Raw genomic sequence first — 20,886 nt, 5'->3', positions numbered from 1 at the left:
AAGGACTTTGTGGTATTCTCATGCATTTTTGCCAAGCTGTTTCCTAATGCTCTAAGGTCTAACACAACATGCAGGGCCTTCAGATAGAGCCCATGAGGAAAGAGCAGCATAGAGGGGCTGTTATTACATGAATAAAACGGGAGAGGTCTCACTATGTTTTTCCCAATGGGTATCTCCTGTGTTGCTCCAGTGCCGTCTACCAACAGGTTCTTATGCCATCGCTTTTCATAGGAATGGACTTGTTTGCTTTGGTAAAACAATCTGCCACAATCCTTCTGAAGTTAGAGAATATTTCATTTCCTATGGGCATTGTGGTAGCAACTTACCAGTTGCAAACAGCAGCTTTGTTTGTAACTACTGGAACAATCTTCTTTGGACTGCTTTACCATTCACAGAACAGTTTTATAAATTGTTTTACTATGCCCAATGCACATAAAGCAGGGATTTATTTATTTATTTATTTAAACTTAAAGTATATGAAGAATCACATAAATTTTGAAAAAGTATCTGGGAGGAAAAGACAAGTTTGGAACTGGAAAACAGACTTAACAGTCTGCCAGCAAGCAAGAGCTGTTATCCACTACTAATTTGTTCCTGAGCTATGACAGCAAATTGCTGAGCTTGTACTATTTTTAATTCCCACATAGGCAGAAACTGTCCCTGCTCTTCCAGAGTCACTTCAGCAGTAGGACCATGCTTGGATGAACGTAAGGATTTTCCATATGCAGGGTTCAAACAGGTTAACAAGAAAAGATTAGGGGCCAGACCTCAGAAGGTCTGAGAGAAGGTGAAGGTAGGGATTAGGCAAATCACAAAGCTGTGCTGTAGCGTAGACATGATGCAAACAGAGGCCTTCAGGGGCTGGATTATGCCTGGGACTCCTGGGTCTGGGTTCTTGAATGTCATCTTCCTTTCCTTGCTTACACTGTCCACAATTGTAAGCTTAGTTACACAAGCATTTTGCAGCTGAAGCAAATTCCATCCTTTGGATTTTATAATCTATTCATTACAGCCTCTTCTTGTTTGATTCTTAATCCTTCAATGCACACATGAATTGTCTGTGGTAAAATAAATACTTAATACAGTGGAAGAGCTGTTAACCTTAAATCTGTAAAATAAACCTGTAACAGTGGCTTTACCACTCTGTTCCTTAAACTCATTCTCTGACAGTTTTCTTTTAATGGGCATTTAAAAAGATTATTTGTGCACACCATCAGTGAGAACCTAAAACAAGCCCACAGGTGTTTGTCATCAGAACTGAACCTCTGATCAGCATGGTTCTGTGTCAGCAAAGCTTGTACCAGGCCAGCTCTGGAAAAAGAATGTATAAGGCACTTAAACCCAAAACTGCATACCAGCACTTTTCCAGTGAGCTCTCTGGGATCCATGAATGCGATAGAATGGTTTCTACCCCTCCTGGAGGGAACAGAGCAGATTAAAGTCCTGGGAAAGAGCAGTAATGGTTACTTACTTTTCTCCTGAAACTGTGGCAATTAAACTTTTCCCCTGACTTCATTATGTCATTCAATATTCACAAAAAATAAGTATTTTCCCCCAGCTTAGGCTTGTGCTCTTCTTCACCTGAGCATTGCTCTAGGCTGGGGGCTGGGTTAGGTCACACATCTCCTCCTCTCTGCATATTCTGGCCCTGCAGTGAACCCATGTTCAGTGAGGACAAAGGTCAGGGCTGGAGGGAAAACAAATACTGCAGTCTGGAGAATAACAAACTGCAGGTTTGTCAAAGGGGCTAATCACTTCTGAGACAATAAGCAACTTGCAATTCTGACTACTGCTGTGAGCCTGTCCCTCTGTCAGTGCAAAAGTTGACTCAATTGACTTTTGTTCAGAACTTAAATGGGTGAATAATATCTCCCCTGCTTTTGAGTCATCACATTTGTGTGAATGCAGGAAGACTGCACTGCACTTCCCTGTGTTGGTTGTTATTTGCACTCCAGTTCTCTGACACTACTTGACCCTTCCAGGCTGCTGTTGTAGAGAAAAATCTTACCCATACATGCTAGTTTCTCATGACTTACTGGATGCTTACTGATCCTGTAATGTGATTATTGCCATGGGCAGAGAGGGGAATCGGGGCAAAAGCAATGTTTCAGAGACTGGAAATAGATGTTTCTGTACCACCGTACAATTTGCAGAATCTTGCTGGACTGAACTGATCTACTGAAGAGGGGTTTGGAGTGTTTTCTTGAAACATGTATACCTATGCTACAGAACCTGCATCAGGAACTTAAATATTTCCCTTTTCTGGTCCTTTTTTAGATTCCAAAATGAACTTGGATGATTTCATCAGTATGAATCCTGAAGTGGGATGGGGCTCAGTGTTCTCCCTTTCAGACTTTGTGCATCGATTTGGCAGTCAGACCGATTACAGCTATTCCTTGGAAGGACAGTAAAGTGAACAAAGTTCTTCTGGTTCTGAGTGGATGTGTTTTGTTTTGCTGCTCTTACATTGTATTTATGGTTTACATTTCTGTACATGGAATTGGTGTTTGGGAAAATAGAACACCCAGTCAGAAATATCATTAACTGAATAAAAACCTTTATTTTAATTATGTATGAATGCACTTGGTTCTTAATGGCAAATCAAAGGCAGACGTGCCACCATAACCATATTGCTTTTCCAGCTACTGTGCCCAAACTGAAAAGAGCTGCAAAAAAAAAAGCTTTTGGAAAAATATGTGCATAAAATACTGAATATTGTAGCCTAAATTGCTACATGTTGTCACATTTTAAAAGTGAGATACAGTTTTCTTCATGTTATGATTGCTGTCAATTATATATAAACAGACAGTGCATCTCAGTTTCCTCACTAGCTTTGCTGATTAGTCCTTATTTAGCAGAAGTGTAAAGGGAAAATTGATTTAGTAGTTCAGTTGTGAAATCCCATGCTCTATGTAAAATCAGGTAAGTATCTAGGGTTCTGTGCTGTACAAGGGGAGAATTAAATCCTGCCATTTCAGTTAAATGTTCTAGTGCTGACAGTTCCTGGAATATAGAATTGCTATTTTTTCTTCTCATGCTGGCTGTGCGTGCTCCCATCTTCTTGCACTTGGTGTTTGCTTGGCCTTGTGGTAATTCAGGGTAATTATGACAGAAAGCAGGAAGTTTTGTTGAGGGCTTTTTTTCTGCCTCTTGGTTCCTTGAGCTGGCCTGCCATGAGGTCAGACAGCTGCTCCTGCTGGTGTAAGGAAATCAGCAGGGCCATATGGCTGGGGGGAAGGGAGTGAGAAAGGGTTCTCTGCTGCTGAATATCCTTAGAGGTGATACCAAGCGGCATCCATGCAGGGCACGCCAGGAAAGCCATCATGCTGACTGAGGGTTTGGAGCAGTCTTACACTTAGAAGAGTGCCCTAAACATGGAATTGCAGAAACAGGCTAAAATGAGGTTTTTAACTGCCAGCTTTGGACCTGTTCTACTTTATATTCTAGCACATCATAGACTCACAAACTGGTAGAAGAACACAGGTTAGAAGGGTCAGGCAGTTGCTGGTCCAATTTCCTGTTCAAATCAGGTCAGACCAGGCTGCTCAGGGCTTTAGCCAGTCAGGCCTTGGAAACCTACTGGGACTGACAACAAACATTTGTGATATACTTCATTCCTGTGAGGAAAAGCACGGCAAAGATTTTAAATATTAAGGAATAATTTTATTTGTAAGTAAAGAAAAATATCAAAACCTGTAAGAATCTTGTATGTATTACATAGGTTTATTGTTACATATGCAGTGTATTACTGTATCTCTCATCAGTTCTAGAGAATTTACTCAGTATATTAAGAGCAGAGACAGCCAGTTGAACAGCTGTGGGATTGATTCACTTCATTCAGACATCTCTTTCTGTATCATAAGGGCTGCTGAATATAGGAATGTAAACTTTCTATTGCCAGATGCAGCACAGTTGGTTGCCTGTGCAGATAGGCTGCTACTACACATATTCCTTGAGTGCCAGCAGGAACTAGTTAGGAGGCCGGTTGTTGGGACACTCCCCTCTGGAGTGGGACAGTTGGTCTGCAGTTTCTGTCATTCTGAACCAGTGTCACGAGAAGAAACTGAGATGAAACTTGGGATTCCTGATGAACTGGTGCACAGAACCCTCTGGAGAGGGGAAAGCTGGATTTAACCAGATACTCCTGTGTAAAAGGTCTGATGTATCCATGTTTGGATGAAATGGCAGCTCTTTCTGCTTGGTGCTGATGTAGCAGGCACTCTGAGGGAATGAAGATGTTACTGCTTTTGAGTGATGTTAAGGCTGGTTATGACAGAGCAGAGCAGCAGCAGTTTGCCTGCTCAGCTCCACGTAGCTGCCGATGCACTGGGTTAGACACAGCAGAAGTGAGAACGTAAAGATCCATGTTTCAGGTGAACAGGTTGTGGTAAGCACTTCTTACCCTTCAAGTGGTTGAATCTCATAGACACAGAGTTCCTGTGCATTGCTTAACAGGCCCTTTTAAGTTGTTACAGAACATGAGGTTCTCATCCCTCCCTACTTGAGTATGTCATTTGATTTAACCTCAGCTGGTTTCCGGTGCCTGAAATCCATGACACACTCCCTTTAGTGGGGGTCAAGACACAAGAATCTGCCTGGTTTAATCTAGTTTCAGCATCAAGGCTGTTAAGAAGAACAGTCACAACCATTATTCAGAATATACAAGTTTAAAAAGAAGATCAATGTGAAGAGTTAGTCCTTTTTCTCTGTAATCATTCTGAGCAGGTGCTTAATTTTACATTTAGCAGGCTGTGTGTGTGTGATTATAGCTTTTCTATAATTAACCACCTTTTTGTGGCTCTTGTAAAAAGTTGTCATTCCAGAGGGATAAGTAGAAGCCAGAGAATTATTTAATTCAATGCTGAGGATGGTGATAGTGTGGTGCTGTCTCTCTAGCCCATCAAATGTAGGGGCATTTCATCATCTTTCAGATGGCATGGTATCAGAAGGAAAGAATTCAGAAATACATTAAGTGCTCATTTACAGTCCAAAATACAAAGATAAGCTACTTGCTTCACTGTAATTATCAGAAACCAGCTCTTTTCTGATTCTGATTAGTCCTAGTGTCCTGTCAGAGGGACTAAGTGACTTCCTTCCTCTCTTTGGTCCTTTCTCCAGGTAACCCTAGTCCTGACTATTTTGTGGAACTTGCTGTATTTAACCTCTGCTGTCAACCCATGTTTGGTGCATGAGGTGGTCCCACCAGTGTGGTTTCCCCACTGAACACCACAGTAAGTTGCAGACAGAAAAGCAAAGTCTGTTGAGATCACTTTGCCATGTACCTGCAGAAGTACAAGCAAACAACTTCCATTGTAAATCTGATGGCAAAGAGGCAACTTCATTGCCAGACACCACTAATTATCACCTCTGTGACCAGTGATGTATTTAAACACCTAAGATTCAAGCAACTTCATGCTCCAGTCATGTACGTGTGTCGTACATTGTGTGGCAGAGCACAACTGCTTGGAGCTTGGGTGAAGCTCCAGGCTGGCCAGTGCAGCCACCCAGCTTAAGTGAGAGCTTCACTCCTTGATACAGGGGAACTGGGCTCAGGCCACTGAGAGATAGGAAGTAATAGGAAAGCACTGATGGCTGATTTCCTGGGGTGCTCTGGCACAACAGGATCAGCCTGTGCTCACTGACACTCCGTGGTGTCCATAGCCCTTGGGACTTTTATTTCTTACTGCGTCCAGATGCTGTCCCTCTGTGTCCGGGACAAAGATGTACTGCACTTTCAGTACAATGATTTCCCAGTGCAGCTTAGCTTCTCATTCCCTTTCTGCCTTCTTTACCTTGTCCTTTTCCACAGTGGTGTCTTTCTGTTGTCCAGTTGTTAGAGTTTTTATGAGCTTAGAGCCCCTATGTGGCTTTTTGGACAAGGTGATCCTTGAGTCAGGCATTGAAGAAAGCAGGGAGAAACCCTCCTGCCGTCAGGTCAGTTACTCACAATCCCATGGTCTCCCAGCTTCTGTATTCTGTTGATCACTGGAAATACTCCAAGCCTTTTACTTCTAGACATCATAGGGTGAGACTAATAGCCTTAAAATAGGGCCATATCCCATCTCACAGGTAGCTCCTCCCATCTCCAGCCGGCTATTGCAGCAGTAAGCTGCAGTATGAGATGGAATACCCACATCTCTCCTGCCTTTTTCTTTGCTGCTGCTTTTTACCTAAGAATATAGTTGATTTGGTAGCTAACCTCTTTTATTCAGCTGTTTGTGGCTTTAGAAAAATAGACAATTTTTTTCTGGCATGCATTTGCTTGGTCAGTGCATTTTTGCAAACTTGTAAGTGACCAGGTCTGTCTTGAGAAAATGCCATTTCTCAGTTGGCCAGCAGAGAGAGCAGTCAGCATTCAGTGGATGTGCAGGTCGGGACACGGACAGATGTACACACAGCCCTTCCAGTAGCTGTTACAGTTAAAAATGAGTCATTCTGAAGGCATTGCAGAAGTGATTTGTATCTTGCAAGGTTGTGGCTGAAGGCTGAGATATTGCCCTCGACTGCCTGAGCCTGTAATGTCAGTGCAAGCCCTTCCTGCACACCAGGGGCTATATGGCAGCATCATCACACCACGTGCTGGTTTGGGGGGATCTGGTCAGCAGTCAGTCCCTGCCAAAATGGGGCTGTGACACCTTAGGATGTCAGACCAATTGGCTTGCTAACAGTTTATGTTTAAATACCTGGGGATGCTGCCATCTGATCTGGGATGTTCAGGAAGCAAAGGGGAAATGGGGTGCGTTTGTATGAATCAAATTCCATGATGAGAGCCTTAGTCAGGACATTTTGACATGTGTGGCCTCCTTTCCTCATACCCTTATTGTCTAGCCAGAGCCTCATGCATGCTCTGAAGCACCACTGCTCTCCAAGCTTCTACTGTAAAATGGCCATCTGTAGTTGGTTGGGTTTCCCTTGTTAGAACGTGTTTGGTTCAAATTTTCTCACTTTTCACATTTTTTTCCCTTATCTTTTTAGGAAACAAGTGTTGTAGACTAAATGACTTGAGAAAACTGTACCAGGGAGTACGAATGAGGTGTGAAAATACCACCATGTCCCTACAGTAGTCACAGTTACTTTGCACTGTGTGTCTTGCAGAACCATTACTGAGACACTGTCCCTGACCCAGGTGGCAGCTGTCCCCCACACCTGGCATGAGCCACACTGCTGGAGGGGAGGATCTGCAGAGCATCACTTCACATGTCACCCAGCAGAGCACAGGGCTCCAAGTTTGGTGGGGTTGCCCTCCTATGACACTTTGGATTCCCAGGCTTGAAGAATCTCATCTCCTCTCAAAGCGAAACCTGTCTGGATGTCTGTCTCTCTTCAGGTAATTACCTTCTCAGAAATTTGAAGGAGACAATGCTGGTGATTTTCTTCTGCCTTCTGGCTTTCTCCTTATGCAGGACTTGGCCTAATTGAGGCCAAGGTTAATGAAGCACACCCGAGGAGGGAGTGTCTGGAGACATCTTCCCAGGTTTGTGCGCACCTCTCTGTGGAACTCACCTATTTTCGTTTATGATCATGGAGTCAGAAGTGAAGCACTCTATACAGATGCAGCCTTTCAGCAAGTGAAATACAGCTGCAGTAGTGGTTCTGGAAAATCTCTTCAGTTTGACCTAAGATAAACAAATATGGTTGTTTAAGTATCCTCAATGTTTCCTTATACTTACAGTAGGAAATACCTTGGATACTGAGGGCAGTTAAAACAAATCTTAGTTATCTAAGGCCTCTGGCAAGTCCCTGAGTTTCTGAGTGAGCTAAGCCACTTCCTAGGCATGAGGTGTACCAAGGTTCGTTTTATAGTCATAAAAATAAGCATTAAGGACCTGAGCTGTGAACTGCCACTCACAAAGTCCAACTGAAGTGACATTATTCACCTGATACTCATGACGAATGTCTGCTTCCTGCACTGGAAGATGAGCAGGATGTTTCCAGTGAGCTGGATTCCTGACATTATATTACTTAAAAGCAGGAAATGCTCATTTTGCTTGGTTCAGCATCATGCCAGCCTTCCCATGCAAGGCTATATCTGGAACCCAAACACTGCAATAAGGCAGGAATCATTATATGTTATTTTTTTTTCAAACAGCCTACACAGTAAGAAGATGGTAGTTATCTCAGCCTTCCCTTCTTTTTAGTATGCAATTGTGGTGGCGTGCTTCCCCCTGTCTCAGCTTGGCTGCTGAAATGGCAGCGCACCAGCTCCATGCTTGGAGCCATCCCGAGAAAATGTTCTGCTGTAGTTTTTAACCATTTAGCTGTAAAGCTCCTGCCACTTCCACCGTTCTAACTGCTGGGCTGAAGCAAGGCTTGCCAGTCCTTGTTTATAGCAAGCATAATCAGTTCCACTATTTATACTGTACTCATCACAGAGCACTTTGCTGTATGAAATGGTCACAGTTACATTTATATCAGTACAAAAACAAAATCATTACAAATTGAGGAGGCAACATTCAGAGTAATTTTTCCTTGCTACCTGACGCTGTTTCTTCAGCTATTCAAACTTTTTTCAGGCAGAGTCACTCTCTTAGGAAGAAAATACAGTCCACTCTACCTCAGGAATCCCACCAGTATTTATCTGCACTTGTGTTTTTGTCTTGCATGAAGGAAATGCAACTAGTTGCTACCAGTTGCTACTTCGGTACAAATATGCAGGGCCACCAGCAAAGTCCATGGAGTTGTCTTAGTACAACTAAAAGCAGAGTTCAATCATCTTTGCCAGTGGTACTAAAAGTACCTTTTAATATGCTAAGGTATGTGTCTGGCCAGGAGTTGTTTTCAAATGCATTGTCCATGAAGTTCCCATAAAGTAAACAGAGCTCGATACGCTCAGTCCTGAGGTGCAAAATAACCAGTGCTGTGGGGTCCAGCTGTTCTCCTTGCTGGTGTCATCAGCAGGGTGCTCCCCCTGCCTTGTTCACAGCAGTGGACTGGGAAGGAGGGACTCGGGGAAGATTTGCAGGCCCTGTCTGCCATATTTATCAGAGATCCTTTACAGGGTAGATAGTTTACTTAATCATCATTCTCATTTAACTTATTTGATAATTATTAAATAAAGCACTCCAGGTTCGGTACTTTTGAGATCTGAAAGACCAAGTGAGGGACACTGTTGCCAGCAAAGAAGACACACACACATTTCCAGCATCGCCTGCTTGCCAGCCTTTCCGTGCTGTCATGGTGCATGGAGGTCAGATCCATGCACAGAGGCAAAGCCCCAGTCCCCTCTGAGCTGGTGCCAAGGGCTGTGTGAGCAGGGGCACCTTTTCCAAGGCACAGAGCCTGATGAAACCTTTCTGCCAATGTTCTCTGTAGCCCTACTGCTTTGAACTGCTGTGGGCATCCAGGGCTGTGGAACGGCTCAGCCTGGCCCTTGCCAGGGACTGTGGGGTCTCCTCTGCTCACTGCCTGCAGGGGCAATGCAGACAGTGGAGATTGCAGGACATTACCACCCCACTCAAGATAAAATGGTTTGGTTTGGAAGGGACCTTAAAGATCATCTAATTCCAACCCCCCTGCTGTGGGAGAGACACCCTCCACTAGACCAGGTTGCTCAGACCCCCATCCAACCTGGGAAGGATGCTTGCTGGGCTTACAGACATCCTCTGAAATGGGCATTATTTGTGGTCATTCAAAAAGCAAATGCCCTGGCTTAGCATGTGGAGTCCGAAAAATCACACACGGAGATTGTCCAGTGCTGAGAACATCTGAAGCCTGACACATGGCAGAAGTACACATGTGGGGTCCAAAAGAGGTGTCACCATCTCCACTGACACTTGGTCTCCTCTGAGTTGGCATTGTTGTGTGTCACAGTAAAGTCCTCATGACCTGCATAGTGCAAAACACTGTTCCCAAATGCTGTTAGAACTGCTCCCTGCTGCTGCTTAATGCCACTGGGAGAGCGATCCATGGAGCTCCAGTGCTGCAGCCATTGGCATGGCTGGCTTAGCAAATGGAAGCTTTGTTTTGAGCTTTCTGTAATAAAATACCATGCTGCTGGGACACACAGGCTAGCTAGGGTTTCACTGCCCGCTTAAGAAAATGAGGGCAAAGAGTGATTAAATATTAAGTGGGATGCAAGATCTCAGCACATGCAGTTCATGTGGTAACCTGAGGATGGGCTGGAGGTAAATGTGGCTTCCTAGATACCTGAGAGGGTACTACAGCAACCCATCCTGGCCAGCAAGAGGAGCTTTGGGGTTCCTCCAACAGTCTCCAGAGACCTCAGAGGTGACAGGTATGGCCATGGAGAGACAGCAAGATGAGGATCCTTGGAATACCTGTATCCTTTTCTATTTAGCTTTCTACCTCTTCTGTAAATCAAGCACCATTTCTGGCAGCAGTAGACTGTTTAGCAGGCTACACTGACATCAAACAGAAGATACTAATGAAAATAACAGAAAAGAGATTTGTGATTAATGCAGAAACTCCCTCCCCCTCCCCGCCCCAGGATGAACCATATCCTAAAGCCTCTCCTTCAAGCAAAGCTACTGCTGACAAGAAAGTTATTGGCCTTTCTTACACTGCAGAGCAAGACTTCTGAAAGGCAGCTTTTACCATGTGTGTGTCTATCTGCATGCACATGTCCCTGGGCCTCCCCATGCCTACAGATACAGAGGTACACACAGCTCCTTCCACAGCAGCACATTTGGCAGCAGGCGTTGACTCCTGAGCTCACTTCAGCATTAGCAGTGGGCAACATGGAATTATTTCCTCACCACTCCCATTAGCAGTTGGCTCTTCTTGAGGAGGATCCACACCTTGGCTGCTGTTACCTGGTCAGGTGCAAATGCTGCAAGGGCTCCTGCTCCACTCCCTCCCTCCCTGGCACAAATGTGGGCAAGTAAATCCGGATAAGTCAAGGCTCTTTCCTTTCTGAGACCCTTAGACCTGCACTCCTAAATTCCAACATTCTACAGCTCTTCTAGTGATTTTAACTTCCATAATCTCCCTTACCCCATACCCCCTTGGAAACACTTAAAGATGTTATGTTTTTCTGATATAAGCTGTGCCAAAGCTTGATTCCTTTAAGAAGACAAACTGGCAGTGGAAACATTGACAGCTATACAGGGAAATATTGTATTGCTTAAAGAACTTTATTTAGATTGCTCCATTGTGGGGAGAGTTGCTTTTTGTTTTGTTTTGTTTTGATTTTGTTTTTCATTTTGGACGGTGCAAAAGACACCATAAAATTAGCTACAGTATTAGTCTGGTGATTTGTACACGGCATGTTCATGTGCCTTCAAAATTAAAAGAAATCATAATAAAACTAAGAAAATAAATAGCCTTGAGAGGACTAATCCCTTTCCTCCATTCTCTCAGCAGCCACCAAGCCAGCAGGGATCCCAGGAGGGCAGGAACGGCAGAGCCTGGGCATGGAGGATGCTTGGGAAGGCTTTGTTGCTCTGCCATAGGGATATTAATGTTTCTGGCCAGCTGACAGCATGTGTGGCAAACGTAAACATTTGGCTCCAGCAAAGAGATGCAGACAAGGGGGGCGAGTTGTGCACACGATGAAAAGGTTGGTCATGGGCCCACGGCATCCTCGGGGAGAAGTGGGCACGGGCAGAGAGCACAGGGAGATGCAGGATCCAGGGAAGGACAGTGCTTTTGCAGGGGAGCAGGCGCTTGATGCTTCTGCAGCCTTCTGGGGTCCAGGGAGGAGTAGGAAACCGGGGAAATGCACCACTGGGGGCACATTAGGAGGCTGAGGAAAGCACTCAGAGCTGTATAGAGGATGCTTGCAGCAATGCTTTTGACTGTGGTGGGTGTTGCATCAAAACAGCACCATTTTGCAGGGAATGGGGGAAATAAGTGGGTAAAGAGCACCCAGGCCTCTGCTTTCCAGCTCTTTCCAAGCAGACCAGCTGTCCACACTAGTTCAGGATTAATTCATGCTCTGGGTTCATTACAGCCATTTTTTAAAGCTGGAGCCTTGCCCTGTACATCCTCAGCCACAGCAGTATCCCTGTGCTGCTGCCTGGGGCCAGTGAGCCTTTGGGCTCTTACCTTCCTGAAGGGGAAAGCAAGGGAATTTTGCATTTTTTCAGCCTCTAATCCAAGTAAATGAAAAATAACTTTGTAAATATTTCAAAAATACGTTAAGGCCTTAGGCAGCCTGAGGAGAAGGGGTACAAGGTGCTGCTATGCCCAGGGGTGTTACAAACCTCTCTGACTGGCTCATGCTGCTGCAGGATGGGTGTTGTGTAGTGGCTGCTCTCTTGCAGCTGCCACATGTGCTTGTGCATGTGTGTGAAATGGGCTCACTTGGCTTTTCCTTCTTCTGAATGTTCAGCATAAGCAGAGAATAATAAAATGCAATTTTTCTACAGGGACCAGAGGAAACAAATTACTGCCCGGGTGTAGCTGAGGGCAGAGTCTGGCACATTATTTTCTATGTAATAATTCCCACATAATTCTTGTGAAAACCCAGCTTTTTTTTTTTTTCCTTCTCATTTTTCTACTTCTTTAAACTTTCCAAAATACTCTGCTGTAACATATTTTCCTCAGTCACATGTGTTAGTGAGGAGAGAAAAGGTTAAATTCTCCTTTCCTACTATAATGTAATTCATTTCCTGTTTTTCACAACTGTCTAGACACAGATCTAACAAGCATTAACCCTGAATCCCACCATTGGGTTAAAAATAGAGGCTTTAAATATAAAAGTGTGTGGTAAGAGTAAGATTGTAGGTTTCTACCTACCACCAGGAGACAGCACTTTTAAATGAGAACCATTTAATTAGCTATAAGTAACAAAAAAATTACTTCAGTTTCAGAGGTTTAAAAAGGCTCCTGGTTGCTTTATATATACCAGCAGTAATACAGGCTCTGCTGAGCTGTGGCATGGACAGGTTGATTCCCCGTCAGGAGTTATATTTGTCTGGATTTACACCTCCAGCTATATTAAAAAAAGAAAGAATAAATTCCGCTTCAGTCGGAGAGCTATAAAAGGATTGGGAGAAAGTAGTTAAACAGAGGACCAATGTTGAAACCATGGTCAGCTTCTGGTGGGAAATGGACATGGAAAAAATATGCCCCAGGTCCAGCTGAGGGTGCCCCAAATCCAAGGGGAAAAGCGAGGGCCACAGTACCAAGAGAGGCAAGGCCGCAGTGTTGGGTGCCAGCCCGGCACAGCACTGGGATGCTTGCAGTCATGCCAGACCCAGAGGGGCTCTCAGCAGCTTAGGCTGGATCACAAATGTGGTTTTTGGGCTGGAGGCTGGCCCCAGGCTGAGCCAGGCAATTGCCCCTGTGGGTGTGCAGTCTCCTCGGACACCTCCCACCAGCTGAGCTGCCACACTGGAGTGGGAGGAAGGAGAGAAAGAGATTTCTGGCTTGGAAATGAACTAAATCCCTCACAAAAGTGAGAGTTTTGCCTATGGAGGCAAAGCAAGAAAAAGCAAAACTGTAGCCCAGCCCAGCTTGGCCCAGGGTGCAGACAAGGAGTGAGACAGCTTCTTGGCTGACAGTTTATTACACACACCTTTCACATCAAAGATTACCCACAGAGACATCATATTTTATGTGCTTCAAGAATAAAAATAAATGCTGGTAAGGATTAGCTTAACCCAATGCTTTTGCCCTGCTAAAATGAATCAAAATTCTTGGTGTGCTGTGACAAGGAAGAACTTGCATTTCCTGCGCTGTGTTTCTGTGTCTGCGAACACAAATCCCATGGGGTGGTTTGTTTATTTATCCTGTGAAGCTCGGAGTGGGTGTCTTTCCTGTCCCACCACCCACTTCTAGCCACTGCATTAAAGCAGCAGCACCTTTGGGAGCTCTGGATGGACCTGGCACCTCAGCTGCAAACCTGTGGGAGCTGCTGTCTGTATTCAAGGTCTGTTCTGACCAGGACTGAAATTATCCAAGGAAAACATATCAAAAAGAAATTTGTTTGTTTTCAACTAAAAAGTACAGTATATTATGCATCAAGAACAGTGAGGAGTGAACTGGTGTCCTTCCATATTAGAGAAGGCCTTTGAACCCACATGAGTTATTTATAGAGCCTTATGGAAAACAGCTCTTCCCAATTTCTGCAATTTTGATCACAGGAACAGCTCAGGTTTTGTCAAAAATAAAGCAATCCCCTACACAGTTCACTGGGGTTTACCCCTGTAAAGCAGCAAAACAGAGATGAGGATTACGGAAAGATGGAGCAAAGCAGAGTCATAATTTTAATATTCATTGTGTCTGAGGTTTTCAAAATGCTTTTTTGCTGAATTGTACTTCTTTTATTAGGCTCTAAGACAGACAGTGAGGGCACTCCAAGGAGATATACAGAGTGACTTGTTATCAATCAAGGCAGACCCCCGCCACTGTTTCAGGATGCCTCTCCCTCTATCCCTGACTGCACTTAAAAGGGTGGAGGTGGTAGCAGAAATAACATGAAAATGGGGCCAAACATACTCCTAAAAAGAGTCAGTATTCCCCTTAAAGGATTTGGTCTTTGCACATTTAATCTATTAAAATAAGTAAAGCTTGTTATATTCAAAAAAGTTTGAATAAGGAATAGGTCTTAACAACAGCTTTGTCTTGTTTAAAAGGCTTTGTGATCTTGTCTCATCCTACATTTCTAGAGACTTGTGTCTGGGGGGGTGCAACCCTCTCTAGCTGCAGATCTGAGTCACAGCATAACTACAGAGACTTAGGAAACCACTCAAACATACCTTACATGACAGTGCAAATAAGATTGAAAACATAACATATGCATTTTGTACTTTTTTTTCCATAGCTGGCATAGCTTTCATGAGGCAAGTAGTCCTCTTTTACCATGATACTACTGCCAACCAGAGGCACATGTCATTTGCCTTCTCAACTGCTTTTCCCCAATTTATTAGGAGTTACTGCAGTGGGCTCCTACTCACATACCCTCTGAGTAGGAACCTGGGTCAGACTGTTTGCAGTCCTGATACTAACAAGATGCAATCGTTCCTCACCCCCAAAAAAAGATTAAAAAATGATCACTCAGGTAATATGACTAGGAAAAACCCAATATTTTTAAGTCAAACTGGAGTTGAAGGTCTAATCTGAGCACTGATCTCTTTTGGGGCAGCAATCACTCCTGTGCTGTAGGCAAGTACAGATTCATGAGCACAAGCTCCCCGTGAGCACCATTTCTGTTAGAAGTGAGGGCTCATTTCCTTTTGAGACATGATGTAACAATAGCTCTGGGATGTTCTGCTGCAACAACAAGCCAAGTTCTGCATGTTCCTGCAGAAAAGTCTGCTTCCAGTCATCAGAAGCTCAAGGCTGATAAGGTCACCACCTTGGAAGCAATGAGACAACCATCTCTGTGGTTCACATTGTTTGAACATTTATTGCAATTCAGTGTCAAAAATGTTTTACAAAAATACTGTCTGCACAGAACAGCTGTAAAAATCAGTTGAACATGCAAGAGGAAAAAAGTGTGCAAATTTATAATGGAAGGATTTTAACCACACAATAATATTAAACAGAAGTCTTATATAAGGGATGCCTTTCACTTCATATCATCTCTAGTTACAACTTCAAGGAAAAATAGAACACACACTCTCTTCCATATATAAGTAGGTATTTATAATTACTGTAGATTAGTTCCTAAAGATGAGCATATTTTCTATTTCAAATTAAAATGTTCTCTTGGTAGCTGACATGTTAGCATTCTGTGCAGCAGAGAATGGCTAAAGAAAGGCAAATTCCACCCTCAGTCGCCCTCCCAGTAGGAGAAGCAGCAATAGGGAGGGAATTTCTCTGGTGTCAAGGGTATCTACATACTTGAGACTGCATGTGTCAAGGACAAGATGGATTTCTTCTCCTAGGGCTATATCCTGCAAAGCCGATTTGCAACCAACAAAATCACTGGAGGAAGACACTGGATAGAAATTATGTGCTGATAAAGACTCAGAGCCCAGCAGCCACACTCTGACACCTGTGTGAATGGCTGACCACAGCTTCAGAGATTGGAACCAGCATCACTACAAGCAATGAGCTGAGAAAGCAGCACAAACAGAACACCAGAGTCCCAAACCTTGAAGGAGGAAGCGAGTCTACACCAGCCTGATCAGCCATCAGCTCCACAGGGCCTATGCTTGTGCAAACAGGCCAGCTACAAAGAGGGGCATTTTAATTTAAAGCTATGTCTTTTTGGCAAGGTGCTGATCTACACAGCAGATGTGCAACATGTTTGTAAGGACAACCGCAGAGGACAGTGCTGGTTTGCTGTACCAAGCAGGAGATCAGTGTGAAAAGCACATCTGATTTATTTGCTACACAATAGGATTTGAAATGTTCCTGCTCTAAATGAAATTCTAGCAACTAAAGGCCAAGGAATTTTCTGGGCAGGAAAAGCTGGTTTAGTACCTGTGTATGTTCTAGAAGGTGACAGCCTCACAAAAATAATTAAGTCAAACAGAAATGGGAATACAAACAGTTTAAAACCTGGGGCAAAGAAAATCAATATAAAATATATTCCCATATACAGAAAGTGGCAGGGTGCAATTAAATGTTTACATACAAAGCAATGTCTTCAGAGCAATACACATTTTCCTAATCACTTTACATAATAAAGGATCAAAGGATCTAGAAAGTCACACAGTTTAAAAAAAGAAACCCAAAAAACATAAGAGGAGGTACACATGCTTTATGATCAAACTTCAGCATACCACTGTTAGTATAAATGGCTTAAGGTATGTACAGCTGAAATCGTGCCTCTTGAAATAGCCACCACATCAAAAACTGGCCTCTTCTAGAAAGCTGAAACAGATCTCTGGGATCTCTCCCTTCCTAAGCCTCCTCCCTTGCATGGATCTATTTTTCCTTTTCACAGCACCATGTTCTATGCTGTTGCACTACACTTAATACATCCTCTAAAGACAATGAGACTTCCCTGGATATGTTGACAAGAGAAAGCACTGAAGAGAGGAAAAACTCTCCTTTCCTAGAATAAGAACTGACGCATATCTAATGGAAATGCATGATCTAACTGGAAGGTGAAATGTCATTTGAAAAGAACATTCTATTTCCAAAACACAAGCAAAAGTCTGTTTTCCCCTTCACAACAGCTTTGCCACATTGTCTTAAAATAAAGAGGTCATTTTTGCCTGAGAGCAGCCTTAAACCATCCCACCTGGAAGCCCCTGATGTCACTGTCAGTTTTGTTACTCTGCCATCCTCAGCCAAGCAGATGCCTTTGCACCACTAAAACACTGAGTGCTTTGTTTGTAAATGGTTAGAGTAAGGTATTTGGATGCAACAGCATTTTGTTTTAAATACAAACCAAGAGTATTGAATTCACTGCAACATCTCCCTGTACCAGCCACTCAAGAAACAATGGCTCCCCAAAGAGACCAAGGCCATCTTTGACAATTGCTGCAGCAGGAGGGTAATGACTGAGGCAGTAACTGAATAAGGCTTATTCTATTTCTTTTTGTTTAGTCTGTTTTTTTCTGTACAGTAGTTGCTTGGTTTGCTGCTAGCTTGGACACTGACAGCAATAGCCCAAGACCTCACACAAGCAACAGACAAGTGTCTATGTATAAACAAATCATCTTCAGCTCTTTGACCCTTACAGTGCTAAAAAATAAAATACACAGTAATTGAAGTAAGTTTTATAAATAGGAGCCTCAGTTGCACATTAAATCTGTTGTCAGTATGACCCATGGTCTCTGGGTAGAAGAGGCCAGTGAAGAGGTTGATAGAGGCGATGGCTGGAGCCAAGACAATCCCAAATCACAGCTCAATGTTGAGAATTTCCATCTTCTTATGCAAAGAATGCAGTAGGCCAGATTCAAACCTGAGCTTAAAATTCACTCAGTGTCACAATCTCACAGAGGTAAGTGCTAAGCACAGATGCAGAGCACGCAGAACACTGCAGCATTTCATACAAAAATACTGTTGCCTCCCCATTGCAACAGGCTGGCTCACTGGGTGGCAGAGGCAAAACTACAAAACAAACCAACCCCAAGTCAGAGCTGGAAGCAAAAGATGCCAAGGGGGACAGGTCTTCTCACTGCTGAAAAAAGGAGCTACAGGACTCTCCAAATTCAGTGGCAGTGCTTCACTCATTTCACTTGCAAGTTTCACTCTTTAACGTCCTCACTCACAAAGCTGGATTTCAGCCCTCTGCCATCAACATGGGAAGGAAATCAGAAACTGGCCTCCTTAACTCACAAACATCCCCCAAACAAGCACAAGTGTATTTTTCCAAGGTAGCAGTTTTAAAATCACTTTCAGTTGACATGAGTATGATCAGGAGGCTTATGCTTTCCACCAGCAGTTGAACTGATAAATGAGGCATCACCAAGATAAAGCTTGTTATTCTGCATATGTCTTCCCCCCATCTCTGGAGAGTGACAAGCTCTGGGCCATGGCTAAGGGTGGTATAGGCTCACAGAAATCTGGAAGAGCAAAATCTCAGGATTTGCTGTTAGGTGGCTGGAGAAGGGTAGTTCTTGTCAGCATTTTCCTTGTTTTCCTCCCCTCTTCCCACTGCTCCATCCAGAGGCAGCTTTTCTCCCTTTTTGCATCTCTTCCAAGAATATGTAAAGTGATTTAGTTTGCAAAAATGCAAATACTGTAATTTTAAAATACAAATAGCTGCAGAAAAGTGTTCAAAGTCAGTTATAAAAATGTAAAAAAAGGAACAGCATATTTAACAATAATTAACTCAAGTAGTTCTTCCTGAATTGTCCTGAGTACTCCTTATCCTCAAAATTTTTGTACATAGTCACACACAACCCACTAAATATTTACCCTTACGAGGTATCCTGCTTACATCATACACAGAGAAAGTGCTATACAGGAAATCTACTGGTAAATAGCAAAAACTTTCCACTGCAGGTTTTCAGATTGCTATGTATGAGCTAGATTCTTCAAGCTCCACTGTAGAGAAAAGTGAAGCACTGTAGAGAAAAGTGAAGGAGACAGTGAGCCAGATCACAGCCATAGTGAAGTGGCCACTTACTCTGTAGGACTGAAAATTTAGCTCTGGGTTAGGGTCAGAAGATCCCATAAAGCAGCTCAGAGATTGAAGCAGAAAGGGCTAGTGTCCTTGGGTCTTTGCCCCGGCATGGGAAAAGAACCAAAGATATCAATTATGTTGGAAATCCCTTGTTTACCCAAGTCCTGACTGCTAAATACTAATCACTCCCCTAAGCTCCAGGGCTCTGAAATGAAACATTTGCTGCCAGTCTTCCAGTGACTAAAAACCGCATCATTTAATGAGATTCAATGGCCCAGTTCTCCCTATATTTTACCTGCTCCAACATGACTGAATTCACTTGACAGCAGCCAGAATACAGAGCAGTGTATATGTTGGAAAACATGGGCTTGAAAAAACGGATTCTAACCTCACTTAGGATTTCAACTAGTGCAATTAACCTAATGAAGCAGATAAGAATTTATCTTGTGAGATTAAATCCAGTCCTAATACTTTGTTTCCCTATCATAGAACTTCCTCCCTTGTAGATAATGCTCATCCTTTTGTCTTCTCTTTACACATTTGCTTAGTCTTTCATAAAACCAACAAATTAAAAGAGGATGGAGTAAAGTCTTAGGTATTCATAAAGTGCCTATCATCTAGGCATTCAAGCACTGAGTAGAGCAAGAAAACTAATGTAAAGAGGTAAGCATTAATACAAGAAAAGATGCTTACTATCACAAACATTTCCCTTTAAATCATTGTACAAAATACAAAAGTTCACATTGTATGCTGGATTTTTGTTTGAAAGGTACTCAATCTATTAGAGGTAGAAAGTGGTATGTTGCGATTCTGTCTCGCAAGCAGGCTAGAGTTCTATCCTAAGTATTTCAGAATGTGTCATTTTAAAAGCACGAAAGTATTATTAAACTTGTCACAGGGATATTTTTCATAAATATTTCTAAAATGTCATACTTATAAATATGTATGCTAAATAAAACCAGATGGAGGAACAGTTCAACAGTCCTAGCCTCATATTGCTTTCTCTCTATTAGAAACAAACCAAAAGAGTTCTAAAATGGACGCGGGACAAATTCATTTTTAACTTCTAAAAACAAAAAAGAAAGGTTTTTTTTGCCCTGTATCTTGTACTCTGATGATAAAAAAGGGACTCTGTACAACATGCTGTATTTATACACCAGTCCTATGGAAGTCTTAAGGAATACCTTAAGTGTTGCATGTCAGTGAGCAACTTCACCTTTCTTCTCCAAGATCCTTTTGTTCCTTGACTCAAGAGCTTCAAACATGAATATTTACACTATTTACAAATGGAGTGTCCAAGCTCTGTGACAAAGTGTCCTGTAGGAATTGCATAAGCTGCACTGACCCAAGTTCAGAACCTGAACAAGTTGATAAAATCTTGGGGTGAAAGAGAGGTGGAGCAAGTCTCTGGGTTGTTGGCTGTGCAAGGATGATCAGTACCCTGGGAAAGAAGAAAATTTCATTTAGAGAGGCTGCAGAAAGGGTGTCAAAGCATCAGCAAACTTAGCATTGCCCCCTGCCAGATATCCCATGTACAAATAGGTAGAGCAGAGCCCAGAATAATACCTCACTCAGAACTGGACTTAATATCTTAGGGACAAGTCATCGAAAAAAGAAGCAGCAAAGATCCAATTAATTCTTTTCCCTTCTTCTGAGGGGAGGGAGGCTAGTGCCTACCATCAGCTACTGGACTGGAGTATAACTCCAGAGACACGCCTTGCACATCTCCACAGTGGTCAGCAGATTTTTGTCCTGAGCTGTCTTGCAGCCATCAGCTTTCATTCCAGCTAAACCCGTTGCCAAGACCTCCACTTTCACATAACGGGTAGAGGAAGCTGCTGGCAGCACTAAAATAATTTCCTGCAGGCAGCCCTAAAACATGCCCAACTTCCAACTCTCTGGCCCCAATGGACACTACTTGTGTTCAAGACAAAGATGGGATCTCTGAAACA

The 20,886-nt window shown here is 43.1% G+C and overlaps 2 protein-coding genes across 3 annotated transcripts in view; one reads left to right on the top strand and one right to left on the bottom strand.

Moving 5' to 3' along the window:
- The window catches only part of NTAQ1 (N-terminal glutamine amidase 1), a 26,068-nt gene extending 9,629 nt beyond the window's left edge, over positions 1-16,439 (top strand). Inside the window, exon 6 of one of the 2 annotated variants that reach the window (XM_014256683.2) lies at positions 7,096-16,439. In XM_014256683.2, coding sequence (XP_014112158.1) covers positions 7,096-7,121 — 26 coding nt within the window. In that variant the 3' untranslated portion in view covers positions 7,122-16,439. Of the gene's footprint in view, positions 1-2,277; positions 2,568-7,095 lie in introns of those variants that run through there. The other variant, XM_005516925.3, reaches the window with a different exon arrangement.
- The window catches only part of FBXO32 (F-box protein 32), a 24,006-nt gene continuing 18,408 nt past the window's right edge, over positions 15,289-20,886 (bottom strand). The window contains exon 9 of the mRNA XM_005516923.3: positions 15,289-20,375. Coding sequence (XP_005516980.1) covers positions 20,286-20,375 — 90 coding nt within the window. The 3' untranslated portion in view covers positions 15,289-20,285. The remainder of the gene's footprint in view (positions 20,376-20,886) is intronic.

This window comes from Pseudopodoces humilis, chromosome 1 (assembly GCF_049639895.1).
Source record: "Pseudopodoces humilis isolate 2021_Gansu_Grassland_sample_001 chromosome 1, ASM4963989v1, whole genome shotgun sequence".
Taxonomy (NCBI): domain Eukaryota; kingdom Metazoa; phylum Chordata; class Aves; order Passeriformes; family Paridae; genus Pseudopodoces; species Pseudopodoces humilis.
This window is presented reverse-complemented; position numbering and strand designations above follow the sequence as displayed.